The sequence below is a fragment of the Hyla sarda genome, unplaced genomic scaffold (assembly GCF_029499605.1).
Source record: "Hyla sarda isolate aHylSar1 unplaced genomic scaffold, aHylSar1.hap1 scaffold_1051, whole genome shotgun sequence".
Taxonomy (NCBI): domain Eukaryota; kingdom Metazoa; phylum Chordata; class Amphibia; order Anura; family Hylidae; genus Hyla; species Hyla sarda.
Genome location: NW_026607670.1, coordinates 24,816 through 48,438, shown reverse-complemented (window position 1 = coordinate 48,438; position 23,623 = coordinate 24,816). Strand labels below are relative to the sequence as shown.

The window sequence follows — 23,623 nt, the reverse complement described above, 5'->3', positions numbered from 1 at the left end:
CACCACCGGGCCCTGGTCCAGTCAGACAACCTCCTTCCAGTCTACTGTATCAAACTAGGGAAAGGGGAACCAGGTCGATCAGACTGGCAGAAGAATGTCGACTGCTGATGACTTGGGTAGAGAAGTACCTTCTGGACCTCGGGGCGGTTCATATCAGAGGCCTCATGAACAACTAGGTGGATTGGCTCAGCAGGAGTCAGGTGACCCCCCCCCCCCACCTCAGAGTCTGCATCTGGACATATTTTGCCCTGTGACAGAGAAATTTGGGTACCCTGGGATAAATGTGATGGCAACAAGACAATACAGGCAGCTCCAGGCAAGATCAGCGGCATTTCTTAGACTGCCTCTGCATTCTGTGGTCGGAGAAGCTGATCTACGTTTTTCTGACATTTCCATTATTTCAGACCAAGATGAAGCAATTGTCATCCTGATCCGGTCACAAAACTGGATACGGGTAAAAAATGATTCGACCGGAGTCACTGTTTGACTCCAGACGGCTCGTTAACGTGAATGGAGTTTAGCGCTAGTCCGGCTGGGGTACGGGAGCGCCCGGTTTGCCCCTCCCCCAGTCAGATCCAGCACCCGTAGTGTAAAACCGAGATGTGAATGCAGCCGAATTGCCATATTTCCTTAGACCGGTAACGTCTATACCAGTTACATCTTTGCACCTTTTATCATTTTGAACATGTTTTTGTTTGTTTATTTATAATAAAGATATTTGAATAAAACTTTGATGGTATTGGTGGAATAAATGTTTAATCAGCAGAAAAAAACGTCAAGAGGAGAAACAGAGGAAGTGACCACTAGAGGGCGCACCGCTCCTTATACTGACCACTAGAGGGCGCACCGCTCCTTATACTGACCACTAGAGGCCGCACCGCTCCTTATACTGACCACTAGAGGGCGCACCGCTCCTTATACTGACCACTAGAGGGCGCACCGCTCCTTATACTGACCACTAGAGGGCGCACCGCTCCTTATACTGACCACTAGAGGCCGCACCGCTCCTTATACTGACCACTAGAGGCCGCACCGCTCCTTATACTGACCACTAGAGGCCGCACCGCTCCTTATACTGACCACTAGAGGCCGCACCGCTCCTTATACTGACCACTAGAGGCCGCACCGCTCCTTATACTGACCACTAGAGGGCGCACCGCTCCTTATACTGACCACTAGAGGCCGCACCGCTCCTTATACTGACCACTAGAGGGCGCACCGCTCCTTATACTGACCACTAGAGGGCGCACCGCTCCTTATACTGACCACTAGAGGGCGCACCGCTCCTTATACTGACCACTAGAGGCCGCACCGCTCCTTATACTGACCACTAGAGGCCGCACCGCTCCTTATACTGACCACTAGAGGCCGCACCGCTCCTTATACTGACCACTAGAGGCCGCACCGCTCCTTATACTGACCACTAGAGGCCGCACCGCTCCTTATACTGACCACTAGAGGGCGCACCGCTCCTTATACTGACCACTAGAGGCCGCACCGCTCCTTATACTGACCACTAGAGGCCGCACCGCTCCTTATACTGACCACTAGAGGCCGCACCGCTCCTTATACTGACCACTAGAGGGCGCACCGCTCCTTATACTGACCACTAGAGGCCGCACCGCTCCTTATACTGACCACTAGAGGCCGCACCGCTCCTTATACTGACCACTAGAGGCCGCACCGCTCCTTATACTGACCACTAGAGGCCGCACCGCTCCTTATACTGACCACTAGAGGCCGCACCGCTCCTTATACTGACCACTAGAGGCCGCACCGCTCCTTATACTGACCACTAGAGGCCGCACCGCTCCTTATACTGACCACTAGAGGCCGCACCGCTCCTTATACTGACCACTAGAGGCCGCACCGCTCCTTATACTGACCACTAGAGGCCGCACCGCTCCTTATACTGACCACTAGAGGCCGCACCGCTCCTTATACTGACCACTAGAGGCCGCACCGCTCCTTATACTGACCACTAGAGGCCGCACCGCTCCTTATACTGACCACTAGAGGGCGCACCGCTCCTTATACTGACCACTAGAGGGCGCACCGCTCCTTATACTGACCACTAGAGGGCGCACCGCTCCTTATACTGACCACTAGAGGCCGCACCGCTCCTTATACTGACCACTAGAGGCCGCACCGCTCCTTATACTGACCACTAGAGGCCGCACCGCTCCTTATACTGACCACTAGAGGCCGCACCGCTCCTTATACTGACCACTAGAGGCCGCACCGCTCCTTATACTGACCACTAGAGGCCGCACCGCTCCTTATACTGACCACTAGAGGGCGCACCGCTCCTTATACTGACCACTAGAGGGCGCACCGCTCCTTATACTGACCACTAGAGGGCGCACCGCTCCTTATACTGACCACTAGAGGGCGCACCGCTCCTTATACTGACCACTAGAGGGCGCACCGCTCCTTATACTGACCACTAGAGGGCGCACCGCTCCTTATACTGACCACTAGAGGGCGCACCGCTCCTTATACTGACCACTAGAGGGCGCACCGCTCCTTATACTGACCACTAGAGGGCGCACCGCTCCTTATACTGACCACTAGAGGGCGCACCGCTCCTTATACTGACCACTAGAGGGCGCACCGCTCCTTATACTGACCACTAGAGGGCGCACCGCTCCTTATACTGACCACTAGAGGGCGCACCGCTCCTTATACTGACCACTAGAGGGCGCACCGCTCCTTATACTGACCACTAGAGGGCGCACCGCTCCTTATACTGACCACTAGAGGGCGCACCGCTCCTTATACTGACCACTAGAGGGCGCACCGCTCCTTATACTGACCACTAGAGGGCGCACCGCTCCTTATACTGACCACTAGAGGGCGCACCGCTCCTTATACTGACCACTAGAGGGCGCACCGCTCCTTATACTGACCACTAGAGGGCGCACCGCTCCTTATACTGACCACTAGAGGCCGCACCGCTCCTTTATACTGACCACTAGAGGCCGCACCTCTCCTTATACTGACCACTAGAGGCCGCACTTCTCCTTATACTGACCACTAGAGGCCGCACTTCTCCTTATACTGACCACTAGAGGGCGCGTCGCTCCTTATACTGACCACTAGAGGGCGCGTCGCTCCCTATACTGACCACTAGAGGCCGCACCGCTCCTTATACTGACCACTAGAGGCCGCACCTCTCCTTATACTGACCACTAGAGGCCGCACTTCTCCTTATACTGACCACTAGAGGGCGCGTCGCTCCTTATACTGACCACTAGAGGGCGCGCCGCTCCTTATACTGACCACTAGAGGGCGCGCCGCTCCTTATACTGACCACTAGAGGGCGCACCGCTCCTTATACTGACCACTAGAGGGCGCACCGCTCCTTATACTGACCACTAGAGGGCGCACCGCTCCTTTATACTGACCACTAGAGGGCGCACCGCTCCTTTATACTGACTACTAGAGGGCGCACCGCTCCTTTATACTGACTACTAGAGGGCGCACCGCTCCTTTATACTGACTACTAGAGGGCGCACCGCTCCTTTATACTGACCACTAGAGGCCGCACCGCTCCTTTATACTGACCACTAGAGGCCGCACCGCTCCTTTATACTGACCACTAGAGGCCGCACCGCTCCTTATACTGACCACTAGAGGCCGCACCGCTCCTTATACTGACCACTAGAGGCCGCACCGCTCCTTATACTGACCACTAGAGGCCGCACCGCTCCTTATACTGACCACTAGAGGCCGCACCGCTCCTTATACTGACCACTAGAGGCCGCACCGCTCCTTATACTGACCACTAGAGGGCGCACTGCTCCTTTATACTGACCACTAGAGGGCGCACTGCTCCTTTATACTGACCACTAGAGGGCGCACTGCTCCTTATACTGACCACTAGAGGCCGCACTGCTCCTTATACTGACCACTAGAGGGCGCACTGCTCCTTTATACTGACCACTAGAGGGCGCACCGCTGCTTATACTGACCACTAGAGGCCGCACCGCTGCTTATACTGACCACTAGAGGCCGCACCGCTCCTTATACTGACCACTAGAGGCCGCACCGCTCCTTATACTGACCACTAGAGGCTGCACTGCTCCTTATACTGACCACTAGAGGGCGCACCGCTCCTTTATACTGACCACTAGAGGGCGCACCGCTCCTTTATACTGACCACTAGAGGGCGCACCGCTCCTTATACTGACCACTAGAGGGCGCACTGCTCCTTTATACTGACCACTAGAGGGCGCACTGCTCCTTATACTGACCACTAGAGGGCGCACCGCTCCTTTATACTGACCACTAGAGGGCGCACCGCTCCTTTATACTGACCACTAGAGGGCGCACCGCTCCTTTATACTGACCACTAGAGGGCGCACTGCTCCTTATACTGACCACTAGAGGGCGCAGTGCTGCTCAAATAGATATTTCCTCTTCTCAGTATCCACGGGCGCCCTCACTGCCCCGGATCTAGTCACAATGGTACATTCCATTTCGCACCAGTCACTAGAGGACACAGTTCTCATAACTTCCTGTCTCCGTCCGGGGCGTCTTCTATTGAGCGAAATGAGCTTTAAACTCCGGAAGTGAAGTATTGTCCGCTGCAGTCGGAAGGTGTCTCGGCCCGGCCGGAAGTAGTTTTCTCCTCCCCTCCTTTGGGGTCGTTGGTCCGGTCTTGTTTCCGGCGTGTCCTTGAGCTGTGTCCCGACCATGTTGTCCCGCTGCCTGGTCCGGGCGCTGCGCTGCCCCGTAACTGCCCTCCGGCGGGTGAGTCCGAGCTACGGGGTGGAGGGTGAGGCCCAGGCCCGTCCTGTCACCCCACAACTGCCCCCGGATATACCCCACACCTCTCCCACAACTGCCCCCGGATATACCCCACACCTCTCCCACAACTGCCCCCGGATATACCCCACAACTGCCCCCCCGGATATACCCCACACCTCTCCCACAACTGCCCCCGGATATACCCCACAACTGCCCCCCCGGATATACCCCACACCTCTCCCACAACTGCCCCCCCCGGATATACCCCACAACTGCCCCCCCGGATATACCCCACACCTCTCCCACAACTGCCCCCCCCCGGATATACCCCACACCTCTCCCACAACTGCCCCCGGATATACCCCACACCTCTCCCACAACTGCCCCCCCCGGATATACCCCACAACTGCCCCCCCGGATATACCCCACACCTCTCCCACAACTGCCCCCCCCGGATATACCCCACAACTGCCCCCCCGGATATACCCCACACCTCTCCCACAACTGCCCCCCCCCCGGATATACCCCACACCTCTCCCACAACTGCCCCCGGATATACCCCACACCTCTCCCACAACAGCCCCCGGATATACCCCACACCTCTCCCACAACAGCCCCCGGATATACCCCACACCTCTCCCACAACTGCCCCCGGATATACCCCACACCTCTCCCACAACTGCCCCCGGATATACCCCACACCTCTCCCACAACTGCCCCCGGATATACCCCACACCTCTCCCACAACTGCCCCCGGATATACCCCACACCTCTCCCACAACTGCCCCCGGATATACCCCACAACTGCCCCCCCGGATATACCCCACACCTCTCCCACAACTGCCCCCCCGGATATACCCCACAACTGCCCCCCCGGATATACCCCACACCTCTCCCACAACTGCCCCCGGATATACCCCACACCTCTCCCACAACTGCCCCCCCCGGATATACCCCACAACTGCCCCCCCGGATATACCCCACACCTCTCCCACAACTGCCCCCCCCCCGGATATACCCCACACCTCTCCCACAACTGCCCCCGGATATACCCCACACCTCTCCCACAACAGCCCCCGGATATACCCCACACCTCTCCCACAACAGCCCCCGGATATACCCCACACCTCTCCCACAACTGCCCCCGGATATACCCCACACCTCTCCCACAACTGCCCCCGGATATACCCCACACCTCTCCCACAACTGCCCCCGGATATACCCCACACCTCTCCCACAACTGCCCCCGGATATACCCCACACCTCTCCCACAACTGCCCCCGGATATACCCCACACCTCTCCCACAACTGCCCCCGGATATACCCCACAACTGCCCCCCCGGATATACCCCACACCTCTCCCACAACTGCCCCCCCGGATATACCCCACAACTGCCCCCCGGATATACCCCACACCTCTCCCACAACTGCCCCCGGATATACCCCACACCTCTCCCACAACTGCCCCCCCCGGATATACCCCACAACTGCCCCCCCGGATATACCCCACACCTCTCCCACAACTGCCCCCGGATATACCCCACACCTCTCCCACAACTGCCCCCGGATATACCCCACACCTCTCCCACAACAGCCCCCGGATATACCCCACACCTCTCCCACAACAGCCCCCGGATATACCCCACACCTCTCCCACAACTGCCCCCGGATATACCCCACACCTCTCCCACAACTGCCCCCCCCCGGATATACCCCACACCTCTCCCACAACTGCCCCCGGATATACCCCACACCTCTCCCACAACTGCCCCCCCCGGATATACCCCACACCTCTCCCACAACTGCCCCCCCCGGATATACCCCACAACTGCCCCCCCGGATATACCCCACAACTGCCCCCCCGGATATACCCCACAACTGCCCCCGGATATACCCCACACCTCTCCCACAACTGCCCCCGGATATACCCCACACCTCTCCCACAACTGCCCCCCCGGATATACCCCACACCTCTCCCACAACTGCCCCCCGGATATACCCCACACCTCTCCCACAACTGCCCCCCCGGATATACCCCACACCTCTCCCACAACTGCCCCCCCGGATATACCCCACACCTCTCCCACAACTGCCCCCCCCGGATATACCCCACACCTCTCCCACAACTGCCCCCCCGGATATACCCCACACCTCTCCCACAACTGCCCCCCCGGATATACCCCACACCTCTCCCACAACTGCCCCCCCGGATATACCCCACACCTCTCCCACAACTGCCCCCCCGGATATACCCCACACCTCTCCCACAACTGCCCCCCCGGATATACCCCACACCTCTCCCACAACTGCCCCCCCGGATATACCCCACACCTCTCCCACAACTGCCCCCCCGGATATACCCCACACCTCTCCCACAACTGCCCCCCCGGATATACCCCACACCTCTCCCACAACTGCCCCCGGATATACCCCACACCTCTCCCACAACTGCCCCCGGATATAGCCCACACCTCTCCCACAACTGCCCCCGGATATACCCCACAACTGTCCCCCCCCGGATATACCCCACACCTCTCCCACAACTGCCCCCGGATATGTCCCACAACTGCCCCCCCAGATATACCCCACACCTCTCCCACAACTGCCCCCCCCCCGGATATACCCCACACCTCTCCCACAACTGCCCCCCTGGATATACCCAACACCTCTCCCACAACTGCCCCCCCAGATATACCCCACACCTCTCCCACAACTGCCCCCGGATATACCCCACAACTGCCCCCGGATATACCCCACACCTCTCTAACAACTGCCCCCCGAATATACCCCACAACTGCCCCCCCCGGATATACCCCACACCTCTCCCACAACTGCCCCCGGATATACCCCACAACTGCCCCCGGATATACCCCACACCTCTCCCACAACTGCCCCCCCCGGATATACCCCACACCTCTCCCACAACTGCCCCCCCGGATATACCCCACACCTCTCCCACAACTGCCCCCCCCCTCCGGATATACCCCACACCTCTCCCACAACTGCCCCCCCCCCCCCCGGATATATCCCACAACTGCCCCCCCCCCCCCGGATATATCCCACACCTCTCCCACAACTGCCCCCGGATATATCCCACAACTGTCCCCCCGGATATACCCCACACCTCTCCCACAACTGCCCCCGGATATGTCCCACAACTGCCCCCCCCCCAGATATACCCCACAACTGCCCCCCCGGATATACCCCACACCTCTCCCACAACTGCCCCCCTGGATATACCCCACACCTCTCCCACAACTGCCCCCCCCCTCCGGATATACCCCACACCTCTCCCACAACTGCCCCCCCCCCCTCCGGATATACCCCACACCTCTCCCACAACTGCCCCCCCCCCCTCCGGATATACCCCACACCTCTCCCACAACTGCCCCCGGATATACCCCACAACTGCCCCCCCCCCCCCCGGATATATCCCACACCTCTCCCACAACTGCCCCCGGATATGTCCCACAACTGCCCCCCCCAGATATACCCCACACCTCTCCCACAACTGCCCCCCCGGATATACCCCACACCTCTCCCACAACTCTGCCCCCCCCCCCCGGATATATCCCACAACTGCCACCCCCCCCGCGGATATATCCCACACCTCTCCCACAACTGCCCCCGGATATACCCCACAACTGCCCCCCCCCCCCGGATATACCCCACACCTCTCCCACAACTGCCCCCGGATATGTCCCACAACTGTCCCCCCGGATATACCCCACACCTCTCCCACAACTGCCCCCGGATATGTCCCACAACTGCCCCCCCCCAGATATACCCCACAACTGTCCCACAACTGCCCCCCCGGATATACCCCACACCTCTCCCACAACTGCCCCCCCCCGGATATGTCCCACAACTGCCCCCCCCCCCCCCCCCCGGATATATCCCACACCTCTCCCACAACTGCCCCCGGATATACCCCACAACTGCCCCCCCCCGGATATATCCCACACCTCTCCCACAACTGCCCCCGGATATACCCCACAACTGCCCCCCCGGATATACCCCACACCTCTCCCACAACTGCCCCCCGGATATACCCCACAACTGTCCCCCCCGGATATACCCCACACCTCTCCCACAACTGCCCCCCTGGATATATCCCACACCTCTCCCACAACTGCCCCCCCGGATATATCCCACACCTCTCCCACAACTGCCCCCCCGGATATATCCAACACCTCTCCCACAACTGCCCCCCCGGATATACCCCACACCTCTCCCACAACTGCCCCCGGATATACCCCACAACTGCCCCCCGGATATACCCCACACCTCTCCCACAACTGTCCCCCCGGATATACCCCACACCTCTCCCACAACTGCCCCCGGATATACCCCACAACTGCCCCCCCGGATATACCCCACACCTCTCCCACAACTGCCCCCCGGATATACCCCACAACTGTCCCCCCCGGATATACCCCACACCTCTCCCACAACTGCCCCCCGGATATACCCCACACCTCTCCCACAACTGCCCCCCCGGAAATATCCCACACCTCTCCCACAACTGCCCCCCCAGATATATCCCACACCTCTCCCACAACTGCCCCCCCGGATATACCCCACACCTTTCCACAACTGCCCCCCCCGGATATACCCCACACCTCTCCCACAACTGCCCCCCCCCCCCCGGATATACCCCACACCTCTCCCACAACTGCCCCCCCCCGGATATACCCCACACCTCTCCCACAACTGCCCCCCCCCGGATATACCCCCACACCTCTCCCACAACTGCCCCCCCGGATATACCCCACACCTCTCCTACAACTGCCCCCCCCCCCCCAGATATACCCCACACCTCTCCCACAACTGCCCCCCCCCCGGATATACCCCACACCTCTCCCACAACTGCCCCCCCCCCCCGGATATACCCCACACCTCTCCCACAACTGCCCCCCCCCCCGGATATACCCCACACCTCTCCCACAACTGCCCCCCCCCGGATATACCCCACACCTCTCTCCCACAACTGCCCCCCCGGATATACCCCACACCTCTCCTACAACTGCCCCCCCCCCCCCAGATATACCCCACGCCTCTCCCACAACTGCCCCCTCCCCCGGATATACCCGATGTTATTTACATCCTGTGATCTGCCCCCCCCCATGTTATGTACATCCTGTGAACTGCCCCCCCCATGTTATGTACATCCTGTGATCTGCCCCCCCCATGTTATGTACATCCTGTGATCTGCCCCCCCCATGTTATGTACATCCTGTGATCTGCCCCCCATGTTATGTACATCCTGTGATCTGCCCCCCCCCATGTTATGTACATCCTGTGATCTGCCCCCCCCCCCCCATGTTATGTACATCCTGTGATCTGCCCCCCCCCCATGTTATGTACATCTGTGATCTGCCCCCCCCCCATGTTATGTACATCCTGTGATCTGCCCCCCCCCCCATGTTATGTACATCCTGTGATCTGGCCCCCCCATGTTATGTACATCCTGTGATCTGCCCCCCCATGTTATGTACATCCTGTGATCTGCCCCCCATGTTATGTACATCCTGTGATCTGCCCCCCCCCCATGTTATGTACATCCTGTGATCTGCCCCCCCCCCATGTTATGTACATCCTGTGATCTGCCCCCCCCCATGTTATGTACATCCTGTGATCTGCCCCCCCCCCCATGTTATGTACATCCTGTGATCTGCCCCCCCATGTTATGTACATCCTGTGATCTGCCCCCCCCCCATGTTATGTACATCCTGTGATCTGCCCCCCCCATGTAATTTACATCCTGTGATCTGCCCCCCCCCATGTCATGTACATCCTGTGATCTGCCCCCCCCATGTTATGTACATCCTGTGATCTGCCCCCCCATGTTATGTACATCCTGTGATCTGCCCCCCCATGTTATGTACATCCTGTGATCTGCCCCCCCATGTTATGTACATCCTGTGATCTGCCCCCCCCTATGTTATGTACATCCTGTGATCTGCCCCCCCATGTTATGTACATCCTGTGATCTGCCCCCCCCTATGTTATGTACATTCTGTGATCTGCCCCCCCTATGTTATGTACATCCTGTGATGCGTCCCCCCATGTTTTGTACATCCTGTCATGTGCGCCCCCCATGTTATGTACATCCTGTGATCTGCCCCCCACCCATGTTATGTACATCCTGTGATCTGCCCCCACCATGTTATGTACATCCTGTGATCTGACCCCCCCCATGTTATGTACATCCTGTGATCTGCCCCCCCCATGTTATGTACATCCTGTGATCTGCCCCCCCCCATGTTATGTACATCCTGTGATCTGACCCCCCCCCCATGTTATGTACATCCTGTGATCTGCCCCCCCCCATGTTATGTACATCCTGTGATCTGCCCCCCCCCCATGTTATGTACATCCTGTGATCTGCCCCCCCTCATGTTATGTACATCCTGTGATCTGCCCCCCCATGTTATGTACATCCTGTGATCTGCCCCCCATGTTATGTACATCCTGTGATCTGCCCCCCCCATGTTATGTACATCCTGTGATCTGCCCCCCCATGTTATGTACATCCTGTGATCTGCCCCCCCCCCACATGTTATGTACATCCTGTGATCTGCCCCCCCCATGTTATGTACATCCTGTGATCTGCGTCCCCCCCATGTTATGTACATCCTGTGATCTGCGTCCCCCCCATGTTATGTACATCCTGTGATCTGCGTCCCCCCCATGTTATGTACATCCTGTGATCTGCGTCCCCCCCCATGTTATGTACATCCTGTGATCTGCGTCCCCCCCATGTTATGTACATCCTGTGATCTGCGTCCCCCCCATGTTATGTACATCCTGTGATCTGCGTCCCCCCCATGTTATGTACATCCTGTGATCTGCGTCCCCCCCGTTATGTACATCCTGTGATCTGCGTCCCCCCCATGTTATGTACATCCTGTGATCTGCGTCCCCCCCATGTTATGTACATCCTGTGATCTGCGTCCCCCCCATGTTATGTACATCCTGTGATCTGCGTCCCCCCCATGTTATGTACATCCTGTGATCTGCCCCCCAGGTATCTTCTCATTACTATAAAAGTTCTAGGTTCTAGTCCACCTGACGATTCTTGGTTCAGATCCCCCCCCCCCCCCCCATGGATCGGCACATGATAGATGTATGTGATATAACAAAACGTGTAGTCGGGGGGGGGGGGGGAGCTGTTGTCTCTCTGGTGGCTGCCATCCTGCTGATCTACTTCTCCTTTTTTCCTGTAGGGCCCTGAGGCGGCTCGTCCTGTCATACGTGAGTAGATCTCTTGTGCTCTGCTTCTCGTCCTCTGTCCCCCTCCTCCTCCCCCCCTCGTCCTCTGTCGCCCTCCTCCCCCCCCCCCCTCGTCCTCCGTTGCCCTCCTCCCCCCCCCTCGTCCTGTCGCCCCCCTCCTCCCAACCCCTCGTCCTCTGTGGCCCCCCCCTCCTCCCCCCCCTCTCGTCCTCTGTCGCCCCCCTCTCGTCCTCTGTCGCCCCCTGCTCCCCCCCCTCGTCCTCTGTCGCCCTGCTCCCCCCCCTCGGCCTCTGTCGCCCTGCTCCCCCCCCTCGTCCTCTGTCGCCCTGCTCCCCCCCCTCGTCCTCTGTCGCCCTCCTCCCCCCCCCTCGTCCTCTGTCGCCCTCCTCCCCCCCTCGTCCTCTGTCCCCCTCCTCCTCCCCCCCTTCGTCCTCTGTCCCCCTCCCCCCCCCCCTTCGTCCTCTGTCCCCCTCCCCCCCCCTTCGTCCTCTGTCCCCCTCCCCCCCCCCCTTCGTCCTCTGTCCCCCTCCCCCCCCCCCCTTCGTCCTCTGTCCCCCTCCCCCCCCCCCCTTCGTCCTCTGTCCCCCTCCCTCCCCCCCCCCTTCGTCCTCTGTCCCCCTCCTCCCCCCCCCCCTTCGTCCTCTGTCCCCCCCCTATTCCACCCCTCCCTTGTCCTCTGTCCCCCTCCTCCTCCCCCCCTCGTCCTCTGTCCCCCTCGTCCTGCCCCCCCCTCCCCCCCCTCGTCCTGCCCCCCCTCCCCCCCCTCGTCCTCTGTCCCCCCCCTCGTCCTCTGTCCCCCCCCCTCGTCCTCTGTCCCCCCCCCTCGTCCTCTGTCCCCCCCCCACTCGTCCTCTGTCCCCCCCCCCCTCGTCCTCTGTCCCCCCCCCTCGTCCTCTGTCCCCCCCCTCGTCCTCTGTCCCCCCCCTCGTCCTCTGTCCCCCCCCTCGTCCTCTGTCCCCCCCCCTCGTCCTCTGTCCCCCCCTCGTCCTCTGTCCCCCCCCCTCGTCCTCTGTCCCCCCCCCCCTCGTCCTCTGTCCCCCCCCCCTCGTCCTCTGTCCCCCCCCCCTCGTCCTCTGTCCCCCCCCCCTCGTCCTCTGTCCCCCCCCCCTCGTCCTCTGTCCCCCCCCCTCGTCCTCTGTCCCCCCCCCTCGTCCTCTGTCCCCCCCCTCTCGTCCTCTGTCCCCCCCCTCTCGTCCTCTGTCCCCCCCTCTCGTCCTCTGTCCCCCCCCCTCGTCCTCTGTCCCCCCCCCCTCGTCCTCTGTCCCCCCCCCCCTCGTCCTCTGTCCCCCCCCCCTCGTCCTCTGTCCCCCCCCCCCTCGTCCTCTGTCCCCCCCCCCTCGTCCTCTGTCCCCCCCCCCTCGTCCTCTGTCCCCCCCCCTCGTCCTCTGTCCCCCCCCCTCGTCCTCTGTCCCCCCCCCCTCGTCCTCTGTCCCCCCCCCCCTCGTCCTCTGTCCCCCCCCCCTCGTCCTCTGTCCCCCCCCCCTCGTCCTCTGTCCCCCCCCCCCTCGTCCTCTGTCCCCCCCCCCCTCGTCCTCTGTCCCCCCCCCCCTCGTCCTCTGTCCCCCCCCCCCTCGTCCTCTGTCCCCCCCCCCTCGTCCTCTGTCCCCCCCCCCCTCGTCCTCTGTCCCCCCCCCCCCTTCCTCTGTCCCCCCCCCCCTCGTCCTCTGTCCCCCCCCTCGTCCTCTGTCCCCCCCCCGTCCTCTGTCCCCCCCCCGTCCTCTGTCCCCCCCCCTCGTCCTCTGTCCCCCCCCCTCGTCCTCTGTCCCCCCCTCGTCCTCTGTCCCCCCCCCCCCCTCGTCCGCTGTCCCCCCCCCCCCTCGTCCTCTGTCCCCCCCCCCCCCGTCGTCCTCTGTCCCCCCCCCCCCCCCGTCGTCCTCTGTCCCCCCCCCCCCCCCCCCGTCGTCCTCTGTCCCCCCCCCCCCGTCGTCCTCTGTCCCCCCCCCGTCGTCCTCTGTCCCCCCCCCGTCGTCCTCTGTCCCCCCCCGTCGTCCTCTGTCCCCCCCCCTCGTCCTCTGTCCCCCCCCCCTCGTCCTCTGTCCCCCCCCCGTCGTCCTCTGTCCCCCCCCCGTCGTCCTCTGTCCCCCCCCCGTCGTCCTCTGTCCCCCCCCCCTCGTCCTCTGTCCCCCCCCCTCGTCCTCTGTCCCCCCCCCCTCGTCCTCTGTCCCCCCCCCCCCCTCGTCGTCTGTCCCCCTCGTCCTATGTCCACGTCGTCCTCTGTCCCCCTCGTCCTCTGTCCCCCTCGTCCTCTGTCCCCCTCGTCCTCTGTCCCCCTCGTCCTCTGTCCCCCTCGTCCTCTGTCCCCCTCGTCCTCTGTCCCCCTCGTCCTCTGTCCCCCTCGTCCTCTGTCCCCCTCGTCCTCTGTCCCCCCTCGTCCTCTGTCCCCCCCCTCGTCCTCTGTCCCCCCCCTCGTCCTCTGTCCCCCCCCTCGTCCTCTGTCCCCCCCCTCGTCCTCTGTCCCCCCCCTCGTCCTCTGTCCCCCCCCTCGTCCTCTGTCCCCCCCCTCGTCCTCTGTCCCCCCCCCTCGTCCTCTGTCCCCCCCCCCCGTCCTCTGTCCCCCCCCCCCGTCCTCTGTCCCCCCCCCCCCGTCCTCTGTCCCCCCCCCCTCCTCTGTCCCCCCCCCCCCTCGTCCTCTGTCCCCCCCCCTCGTCCTCTGTCCCCCCCCCCCCGTCCTCTGTCCCCCCCCCTCGTCCTCTGTCCCCCCCCCTCGTCCTCTGTCCCCCCCCCCCTCGTCCTCTGTCCCCCCCCCCTCGTCCTCTGTCCCCCCCCCCTCGTCCTCTGTCCCCCCCCCCTCGTCCTCTGTCCCCCCCCCCCTCGTCCTCTGTCCCCCCCCCCTCGTCCTCTGTCCCCCCCCCCTCGTCCTCTGTCCCCCCCCCCGTCCTCTGTCCCCCCCCCCCTCGTCCTCTGTCCCCCCCCCCTCGTCCTCTGTCCCCCCCCTCGTCCTCTGTCCCCCCCCCCCTCGTCCTCTGTCCCCCCCCCCCTCGTCCTCTGTCCCCCCCCCCTCGTCCTCTGTTCCCCCCCCTTGTCCTCTGTCCCCCCCCCTTCGTCCTCTGTCCCCCCCCCCCTCGTCCTCTGTCCCCCCCCCCCCTCGTCCTCTGTCCCCCCCCCCCCTCGTCCTCTGTCCCCCCCCTCGTCCTCTGTCCCCCCCCCCTCGTCCTCTGTCCCCCCCCCTCGTCCTCTGTCCCCCCCCCCTCGTCCTCTGTCCCCCCCCCTCGTCCTCTGTCCCCCCCCCTCGTCCTCTGTCCCCCCCCCCTCGTCCTCTGTCCCCCCCCCCTCGTCCTCTGTCCCCCCCCCTCGTCCTCTGTCCCCCCCCCCTCGTCCTCTGTCCCCCCCCCTCGTCCTCTGTCCCCCCCCCTCGTCCTCTGTCCCCCCCCCTCGTCCTCTGTCCCCCCCCCCTCGTCCTCTGTCCCCCCCCCCTCGTCCTCTGTCCCCCCCCCCCCCCGTCCTCTGTCCCCCCCCCCCCCCGTCCTCTGTCCCCCCCCCCCCCCGTCCTCTGTCCCCCCCCGTCCTCTGTCCCCCCCCCGTCCTCTGTCCCCCCCCCCGTCCTCTGTCCCCCCCCGTCCTCTGTCCCCCCCCGTCCTCTGTCCCCCCCCGTCCTCTGTCCCCCCCCGTCCTCTGTCCCCCCCCCGTCCTCTGTCCCCCCCCCGTCCTCTGTCCGTCCCCCCCTCGTCCTCTGTCCTCCCCCCCCTCGTCCTCTGTCGTCCCCCCCCCCCCTCGTCCTCTGTCGTCCCCCCCCCCCCTCGTCCTCTGTCGTCCCCCCCCCCCCCTCGTCCTCTGTCGTCCCCCCCCCCCTCGTCCTCTGTCGTCCCCCTCGTCCTCTGTCGTCCCCCTCGTCCTCTGTCGTCCCCCTCGTCCTCTGTCGTCCCCCTCGTCCTCTGTCGTCCCCCTCGTCCTCTGTCCCGTCCCCCTCGTCCTCTGTCCCGTCCCCCTCGTCCTCTGTCCCGTCCCCCTCGTCCTCTGTCCCCCCCCCTCGTCCTCTGTCCCCCCCCCCTCGTCCTCTGTCCCCCCCCCTCGTCCTCTGTCCCCCTCCCCCTCGTCCTCTGTCCCCCTCCCCCTCGTCCTCTGTCCCCCCCCCCCCCTCGTCCTCTGTCCCCCCCCCCCTCCTCGTCCTCTGTCCCCCCCCCCCTCCTCGTCCTCTGTCCCCCCCCCCTCCTCGTCCTCTGTCCCCCCCCCCTCCTCGTCCTCTGTCCCCCCCCCCTCCTCGTCCTCTGTCCCCCCCCCCCTCCTCGTCCTCTGTCCCCCCCCCCTCCTCGTCCTCTGTCCCCCCCCCCTCCTCGTCCTCTGTCCCCCCCCCCCTCTCGTCCTCTGTCCCCCCCCCCTCCTCGTCCTCTGTCCCCCCCCCCTCCTCGTCCTCTGTCCCCCCCCCTCCTCGTCCTCTGTCCCCCCCCCCCTCCTCGTCCTCTGTCCCCCCCCCTCCTCGTCCTCTGTCCCCCCCCCCTCCTCGTCCTCTGTCCCCCCCCCCTCCTCGTCCTCTGTCCCCCCCCCCCTCCTCGTCCTCTGTCCCCCCCCCCTCCTCGTCCTCTGTCCCCCCCCCCTCCTCGTCCTCTGTCCCCCCCCCCTCCTCGTCCTCTGTCCCCCCCCCTCCTCGTCCTCTGTCCCCCCCCCTCCTCGTCCTCTGTCCCCCCCCCTCCTCGTCCTCTGTCCCCCCCCCTCCTCGTCCTCTGTCCCCCCCCCTCCTCGTCCTCTGTCCCCCCCCCTCCTCGTCCTCTGTCCCCCCCCCTCCTCGTCCTCTGTCCCCCCCTCCTCGTCCTCTGTCCCCCCCCCTCCTCGTCTCTCTGTCCCCCCCCCTCCTCGTCCTCTGTCCCCCCCCCTCCTCGTCCTCTGTCCCCCCCCCCTCCTCGTCCTCTGTCCTCCCCCCTCGTCCTCTGTCCTCCCCCCTCGTCCTCTGTCCTCCCCCCTCGTCCTCTGTCCTCCCCCCTCGTCCTCTGTCCCCCCCCCGTCCTCTGTCCCCCCCCCCGTCCTCTGTCCCCCCCCCCGTCCTCTGTCCCCCCCCCCCCGTCCTCTGTCCCCCCCCCCGTCCTCTGTCCCCCCCCCCGTCCTCTGTCCCCCCCCCCGTCCTCTGTCCCCCCCCCCGTCCTCTGTCCCCCCCCCCGTCTCTGTCCCCCCCCCCGTCCTCTGTCCCCCCCCCGTCCTCTGTCCCCCCCCCCGTCCTCTGTCCCCCCCCCGTCCTCTGTCCCCCCCCCCGTCCTCTGTCCCCCCCCTCGTCCTCTGTCCCCCCCCTCGTCCTCTGTCCCCCCCCTCGTCCTCTGTCCCCCCCCTCGTCCTCTGTCCCCCCCCTCGTCCTCTGTCCCCCCCCTCGTCCTCTGTCCCCCCCCTCGTCCTCTGTCCCCCCCCTCGTCCTCTGTCCCCCCCCTCGTCCTCTGTCCCCCCCCCCCCCCCGTCCTCTGTCCCCCCCCCCGTCCTCTGTCCCCCCCCCCGTCCTCTGTCCCCCCCCCCCCGTCCTCTGTCCCCCCCCCCCCGTCCTCTGTCCCCCCCCCCCCGTCCTCTGTCCCCCCCCCCCCGTCCTCTGTCCCTCCCCCCCCGTCCTCTGTCCCTCCCCCCCCGTCTCTGTCCCCCCACCCCGTCCTCTGTCCCCCCACCCCGTCCTCTGTCCCCCCACCCCGTCCTCTGTCCCCCACCCCGTCCTCTGTCCCCCCACCCCGTCCTCTGTCCCCCCACCCCGTCCTCTGTCCCCCCACCCCGTCCTCTGTCCCCCCACCCCGTCCTCTGTCCCCCCACCACCGTCCTCTGTCCCCCCCACCCCGTCCTCTGTCCCCCCCCCCCCCCTGGTCCTCTGTCCCCCCCCCCCCCTGGTCCTCTGTCCCCCCCCCCCCCCCGGTCCTGTCCCCCCCCCCCCTCGTCCTGTCCCCCCCCCCTCGTCCTGTCCCCCCCCCCCCCCTCGTCCTGTCCCCCCCCCCCCTCGTCCTGTCCCCCCCCCCCTCGTCCTCTGTCCCCCCCCCCCTCGTCCTCTGTCCCCCCCCCCCTCGTCCTCTGTCCCCCCCCCCTCGTCCTCTGTCCCCCCCCCCCCCTCGTCCTCTGTCCCCCCCCCCTCCTCGTCCTCTGTCCCCCTCCCCCCCTCGTCCTCTGTCCTCTCTCCCCCTCCCCCCCTCGTCCTGTCCCCCTCCTCTGTCCCCCCTTCCCCCCCCCTGTCCCCCCCCCTCTTCCCCCCTCTACCCCCCTCTTCTCCTTCCTCCCCCTCCTTCCTCCCCCTCCTTCCTCCCCCTCCTTCCTCCCCCTCCCTCTCCCCCCTCCTTCCCCCCTCCTTTCCCCCCCTCCTCCCCCCCCTCGTCCTCTGTCCCCTCTTCCTCTGTCCCCCTCGTCCTCTGTCCCCCTCGTCCTCTGTCCCCCTCGTCCTCTGTCCCCCTCTTCCTCTGTCCCCCTCTTCCTCTGTCCCCCTCGTCCTCTGTCCCCCTCGTCCTCTGTCCCCCCTCCTTCCTCCCCCCTCCTTCCCCCCCCTCCCCCTCTCTCTCTCCTCTCCCCCCTCTCTCTCTCCTCTCCCCCCCCTCTCTCTCCTCTCCCCCCCCTCTCTCTCTCCTCTCCCCCCCCCTCTCTCTCTTCTCTCCCCCCCCACCCTCGTCCTCTCCCCTCGTCCCTCTTACATGTTTCTCTTTCAGAGATCGCAGCAGTGAGGGGCATCACATCAGCCAGGATCCTCCCGTAAGTGTATGGGTTGAACATCTGTGTAAAATACATGGTGGGGGCAGTACAGGGGGAGGGGCTCTGTGTCATACACGGGACTGGGTGCGGTGGGGGCAGTAGAGGGGGAGGGGCTCTGTCATACACGGGGCAGTACAGGGGGAGGGGCTCTGTGTCATACACGGGACTGGGTGCGGTGGGGGCAGTAGAGGGGGAGGGGCTCTGTCATACACGGGGCAGTACAGGGGGAGGGGCTCTGTGTCATACACGGGACTGGTGTGTGGTGGGGGCAGTAGAGGGGGAGGGGCTCTGTCATACACGGGGCAGTGCAGGGGGAGGGGCTCTGTGTCATACACGGGACTGGGTGCGGTGGGAGCAGTAGAGGGGGAGGGGCTCTGTGTCCTACACGGGACTGGGTGCGGTGGGGGTAGTAGAGGGGGAGGGGCTTTGTGTCCTACACAGGACTGGGTGCGGTGGGGGCAGTAGAGGGGGAGGGGCTCTGTGTCCTACACGGGACTGGGTGCGGTGGGGGGCAGTAGAGGGGGAGGGGCTCTGTCATACACGGGGCAGTGCAGGGGGAGGGGCTCTGTGTCATACACGGGACTGGGTGCGGTGGGGGCAGTAGAGGGGGAGGGGCTCTGTCATACACGGGGCAGTGCAGGGGGAGGGGCTCTGTGTCATACACGGGACTGGGTGCGGTGGGGGTAGTAGAGGGGGAGGGGCTCTGTCATACACGGGGCAGTGCAGGGGGAGGGGCTCTGTGTCATACACGGGACTGGGTGCGGTGGGGGCAGTAGAGGGGGAGGGGCTCTGTCATACATGGGGCCTTGCAGGGGGAGGGGCTCTGTGTCATACACGGGACTGGGTGCGGTGGGGGGCAGTAGAGGGGGAGGGGCTCTGTCATACACGGGGCAGTGCAGGGGGAGGGGCTCTGTGTCATACACGGGACTGGGTGCGGTGGGGGCAGTAGAGGGGGAGGGGCTCTGTCATACACGGGGCAGTACAGGGGGAGGGGCTCTGTGTCATACACGGGACTGGGTGCGGTGGGGGCAGTAGAGGGGGAGGGGCTCTGTGGGGTCACTTATTCTCTTCTCTCTGCAGGGTCTCCCCTTTAATATCCCCGGCAGCCAGGTTTTACCGGACATCGGCGGTCTGCAGTAAGTTTTCTGGGGGCGGAGCCTCTTTTATGGGGGGATCCCACCCCACTGTAACCCTCTGTGACCGGTCTCCTCTCTTCCCACCAGGGCAGGATGTCCTAACCATAAACACCCCAGCATTTGCCGAATCCGTCACAGAAGGAGATGTCAGGTGGGAGAAGGGTAAGTGCTGGGGGTCTGTACATATGATTGGATGCTGCAACTGACATGTGGTGTGAGGGGGCGGGGCCATCTGCAGGGACACCTTGTGATCTCCTCCCCTTCTCTGCTGCAGCTGTGGGGGACGCGGTGGCTGAAGATGAAGTGGTGTGTGAGATTGAGACGGATAAGGTGAGGAAACCGCTAGGAGCCGTGAACTTCGACCTCTGAGCCTCTTATAACCACTTAACCCTTTACCCTCAGACATCAGTGCAGGTTCCAGCCCCGTCCTCAGGGGTGATCGAGGCTCTGCTGGTTCCCGATGGAGGCAAGGTGGAGGGTGGCACCCCGCTCTTTGTGCTCAGGAAGTCTGGAGGTACCCAGTCCTGTCCGCTGTGTGGCCAATCAGGTGCCCCCTGCGCAGCCTCACCCACTCTGTCTCTACAGCTGCTGCTCCCAAGACCAAACCTGCCGAGACTGCGGCCCCCCCAGCAGCTGCCCCTGCACCACCTACCCCAGCTGCCTCCACAGGACCTATCCCCACAGCTATCCCCCCAGTGCCACCTGTGTCAGCGCAGCCCCTGGAGACCAAGCCTGGTGAGTGTGGGATTAAGGGGTCACTCATGGTGTGAGATGATGGGGTCCGGACCTCCTCCATGTTACACCTTCCTTTCCCCCCAGTGTCTGCACTGAAGCCGACGACCTCTCCACCCACCTCTCCTCCTGGTGCCTCATCTGCTGCCCGCTCTGAACACAGGGTAAGTGCCCCCTCCTCTTCTCATCATGTCAGGTGACCCCAGGATCTCAGACCAACACTTCTCCTCCAGGTAAAGATGAATCGGATGCGTCAGAGGATCGCACAGCGGCTGAAGGAGGCTCAGAACACCTGCGCCATGCTGACCACCTTCAATGAGGTGGACATGAGGTCAGTGCCGGGGCCAGGGGGAATGGGCCCCAGCGGGGTTCTCTGCTAACTCTGCACATGTTTGTGTCCCCAGTAATATTCAGCAGATGAGGAATCTGCACAAAGACGCTTTCCTCAAGAAACACAACCTGAAGCTCGGCTTCATGTCGGCCTTTGTCAAAGCTGCGGCCTTCGCCCTCCAGGACCAGCCTGCGGTCAATGCCGGTAAGTCACTTTCACCCTGGTCCACCTTAACTGACCACTCCGACCTAACCCCACCCCCCACCACACACACACACACACACACACGTGTCCGCCTTTACTGACCACGCCCCCTCTCTCTTGTAGTCATTGATGATGTAGCCAAGGAGATTGTATACAGGGATTACATCGATATCAGCGTGGCCGTCTCCACCCCAAGGGTAAGTACCAGAGTGGTGGGGAGGGGGGGGGTGCTGCTCACAGGTCACTCATTAATCCTCTCTCTGGACAGGGGCTCGTGGTTCCAGTGCTGAGGAACGTGGAGTCTATGAACTTTGCTGATATTGAACGGACTATTGCAGAGCTTGGAGAGAAGGTGACAAATCTGTCCTCATGGGCGTTCAAACATGGCAGTGCAGCACAACATATGTCTTTACCACTGTTAAACAAACACTATAAACATTTCTGTGCAGCACCAGATACCTCTAGAAGTGCTAATTGCCATAGTGCAGCACTAAATACCTCTCCAGAAGTGCTAACCAAACCCTACGCTGCAGCACAACATGTCTTTACCAGTGCTAAACACACCTCATACCTCTCCAGAAGTGCTAAATTCCATAGTGCAGAACCACATACCTCTCCAGAAGTGCTAAATTCCATAGTGCAGAACCACATACCTCTCCAGAAGTGCTAAATTCCATAGTGCAGAACCACATACCTCTCCAGAAGTGCCAAATAAGCTCTTGCTAACTCTGCACCATTCTCCCCCACACCGCACTCTTCCTGACCCCTCCCATCTTTGATCCCCTCTAAACCCTTGATGAGGTGTAAGGACCCCCCAACTTTACATGTTGAAGTGGATAGAGGAATTTCCCTAGGAGTGTATTAGACTGCCTAGGTGGTGTGAGGGAGGTCCGGAGCTGGGGCGCTGCAGTGTCCTATAATGGCTGCTGTATTTGTTACCATCAGGCTCGGAAGAATGAGCTGGCCATTGAAGACATGGATGGGGGGACGTTCACCATCAGTAATGGAGGTGTGTTCGGCTCCATGTTTGGGACCCCCATTATTAATCCCCCACAGTCCGCTATCCTGGGCATGCATGGAATCTTTGAGCGTCCGGTGGCAGTGGCTGGAAAGGTGAGTGCATTGAATTTGGGATCCTGGGAGATGGGGGAGGAGTCACGCTTGGTCTGGATTATGTAGCTGTTGTCCTGTTAGTCCCTGACTGTTTGTACTTGTCCTGCAGGTTGAGGTGCGCCCTATGATGTATGTTGCCCTGACCTACGATCACCGGCTCATTGATGGGAGAGAAGCCGTACTATTCCTGCGCAAAATCAAGTCTGCGGTGGAGGATCCGCGCGTTCTGCTGCTGGACCTCTGAGCCCCGCCTCCTGGTTTTATTAACACCCCCCCCCCCCCCCCTTCCTCTCTCGTGTCAGAGCATAAGGACGATCTGGGGAGGGGACCCTGTGTACAGACTCTTCCCTCACTGCACATGGAGGGTTGGGGTCCCCCCCTGGAGTCCTGGCACCTTGTTAGCCACATACCCAGGTAAATACCCTATTTAAGGCCTCTTGGATTTTAATGGAGTATTAAATAAATGCCCTTAAAAGTAAAGTCTGAACTCGTGAACGCCCCCTGTGTGCGGGAGGTGGTCCATCCCAGAATCTCATGTATGATGGTGGATTATTACTGCGGTGTGTGTCCGCTCAGAGGATCTTATTCCTAGTCACCTCAGGGGCCCTAATGGGGCCCAAAGGGTGCACAGGATCCAAAAGAAGAAACTCGTGGGGAGTGAGTGTGGGTACAGCAGAATCCCCTGACCGTACATATGATTGGTGCCGCCTCCTCCTGCCCCAGTGTCATTGAGGATGAGGCACAGTGACCTCCAAGTGCGATGACCTCTATTCAGTGATTTACATAATATACTGAGTGGGCAGAGCCTGGATTTACTAACCATGGGCCTGCAGGCAGATCATTAAACCGACCCCTGAACTCAGGACATGATTTAGATGAGATCCAGTGGGTTACTTGTCTGTCAGGAGCGTGGCCCAGGTCGTGTAATCACTTATTGGTTATTGGAGATGTATTCCCCTATGTACATAAGCATAAAGTGTAATTTCAGTGTGAACACACATGAGCACCCACGGGGTGGCGTACACTAATGCACAGATGAGCGCCCACGGGGCGGCGTACACTACTACACAGATGAGGGCTCACGGGGCGGCGTACACTAATGCACAGATGAGCGCCCACGGGGTGGCGTACACTAATGCACAGATGAGCGCCCACGGGGCGGCGTACACTAATGCACAGATGAGCGCCCACGGGGCGGCGTACACTAATGCACAGATGAGCGCCCACGGGGTGGCGTACACTAATGCACAGATGAGCGCCCACGGGGCGGCGTACACTACTGCACAGATGAGCGCTCACGGGGCGGCGTACACTAATGCACAGATGAGCGCCCACGGGGCGGCGTACACTAATGCACAGATGAGCGCCCACGGGGCGGCGTACACTAATGCACAGATGAACGCCCACGGGGCGGCGTACACTAATGCACAGATGAGCGCCCACGGGGCGGCGTACACTAATGCACAGATGAGCGCCCACGGGGCGG

The 23,623-nt window shown here is 62.8% G+C and overlaps 1 protein-coding gene across 1 annotated transcript; it reads left to right on the top strand.

The window, feature by feature from the left end:
- Window positions 1-4,553: 4,553 nt before the first annotated feature.
- DLST (dihydrolipoamide S-succinyltransferase) lies at window positions 4,554-22,617 on the top strand. The gene is made up of 15 exons (XM_056551449.1): window positions 4,554-4,755; window positions 11,982-12,009; window positions 18,579-18,621; window positions 19,702-19,757; window positions 19,845-19,919; window positions 20,032-20,087; window positions 20,160-20,271; window positions 20,343-20,492; window positions 20,577-20,653; window positions 20,723-20,820; window positions 20,894-21,024; window positions 21,148-21,221; window positions 21,293-21,376; window positions 21,970-22,137; window positions 22,247-22,617. Exons 1-15 carry the CDS (start codon window positions 4,699-4,701, stop codon window positions 22,379-22,381), a joined length of 1,344 nt encoding a protein of 447 aa, XP_056407424.1. The 5' UTR covers window positions 4,554-4,698; the 3' UTR covers window positions 22,382-22,617.
- The last annotated feature ends 1,006 nt before the right edge of the window (window positions 22,618-23,623 follow it).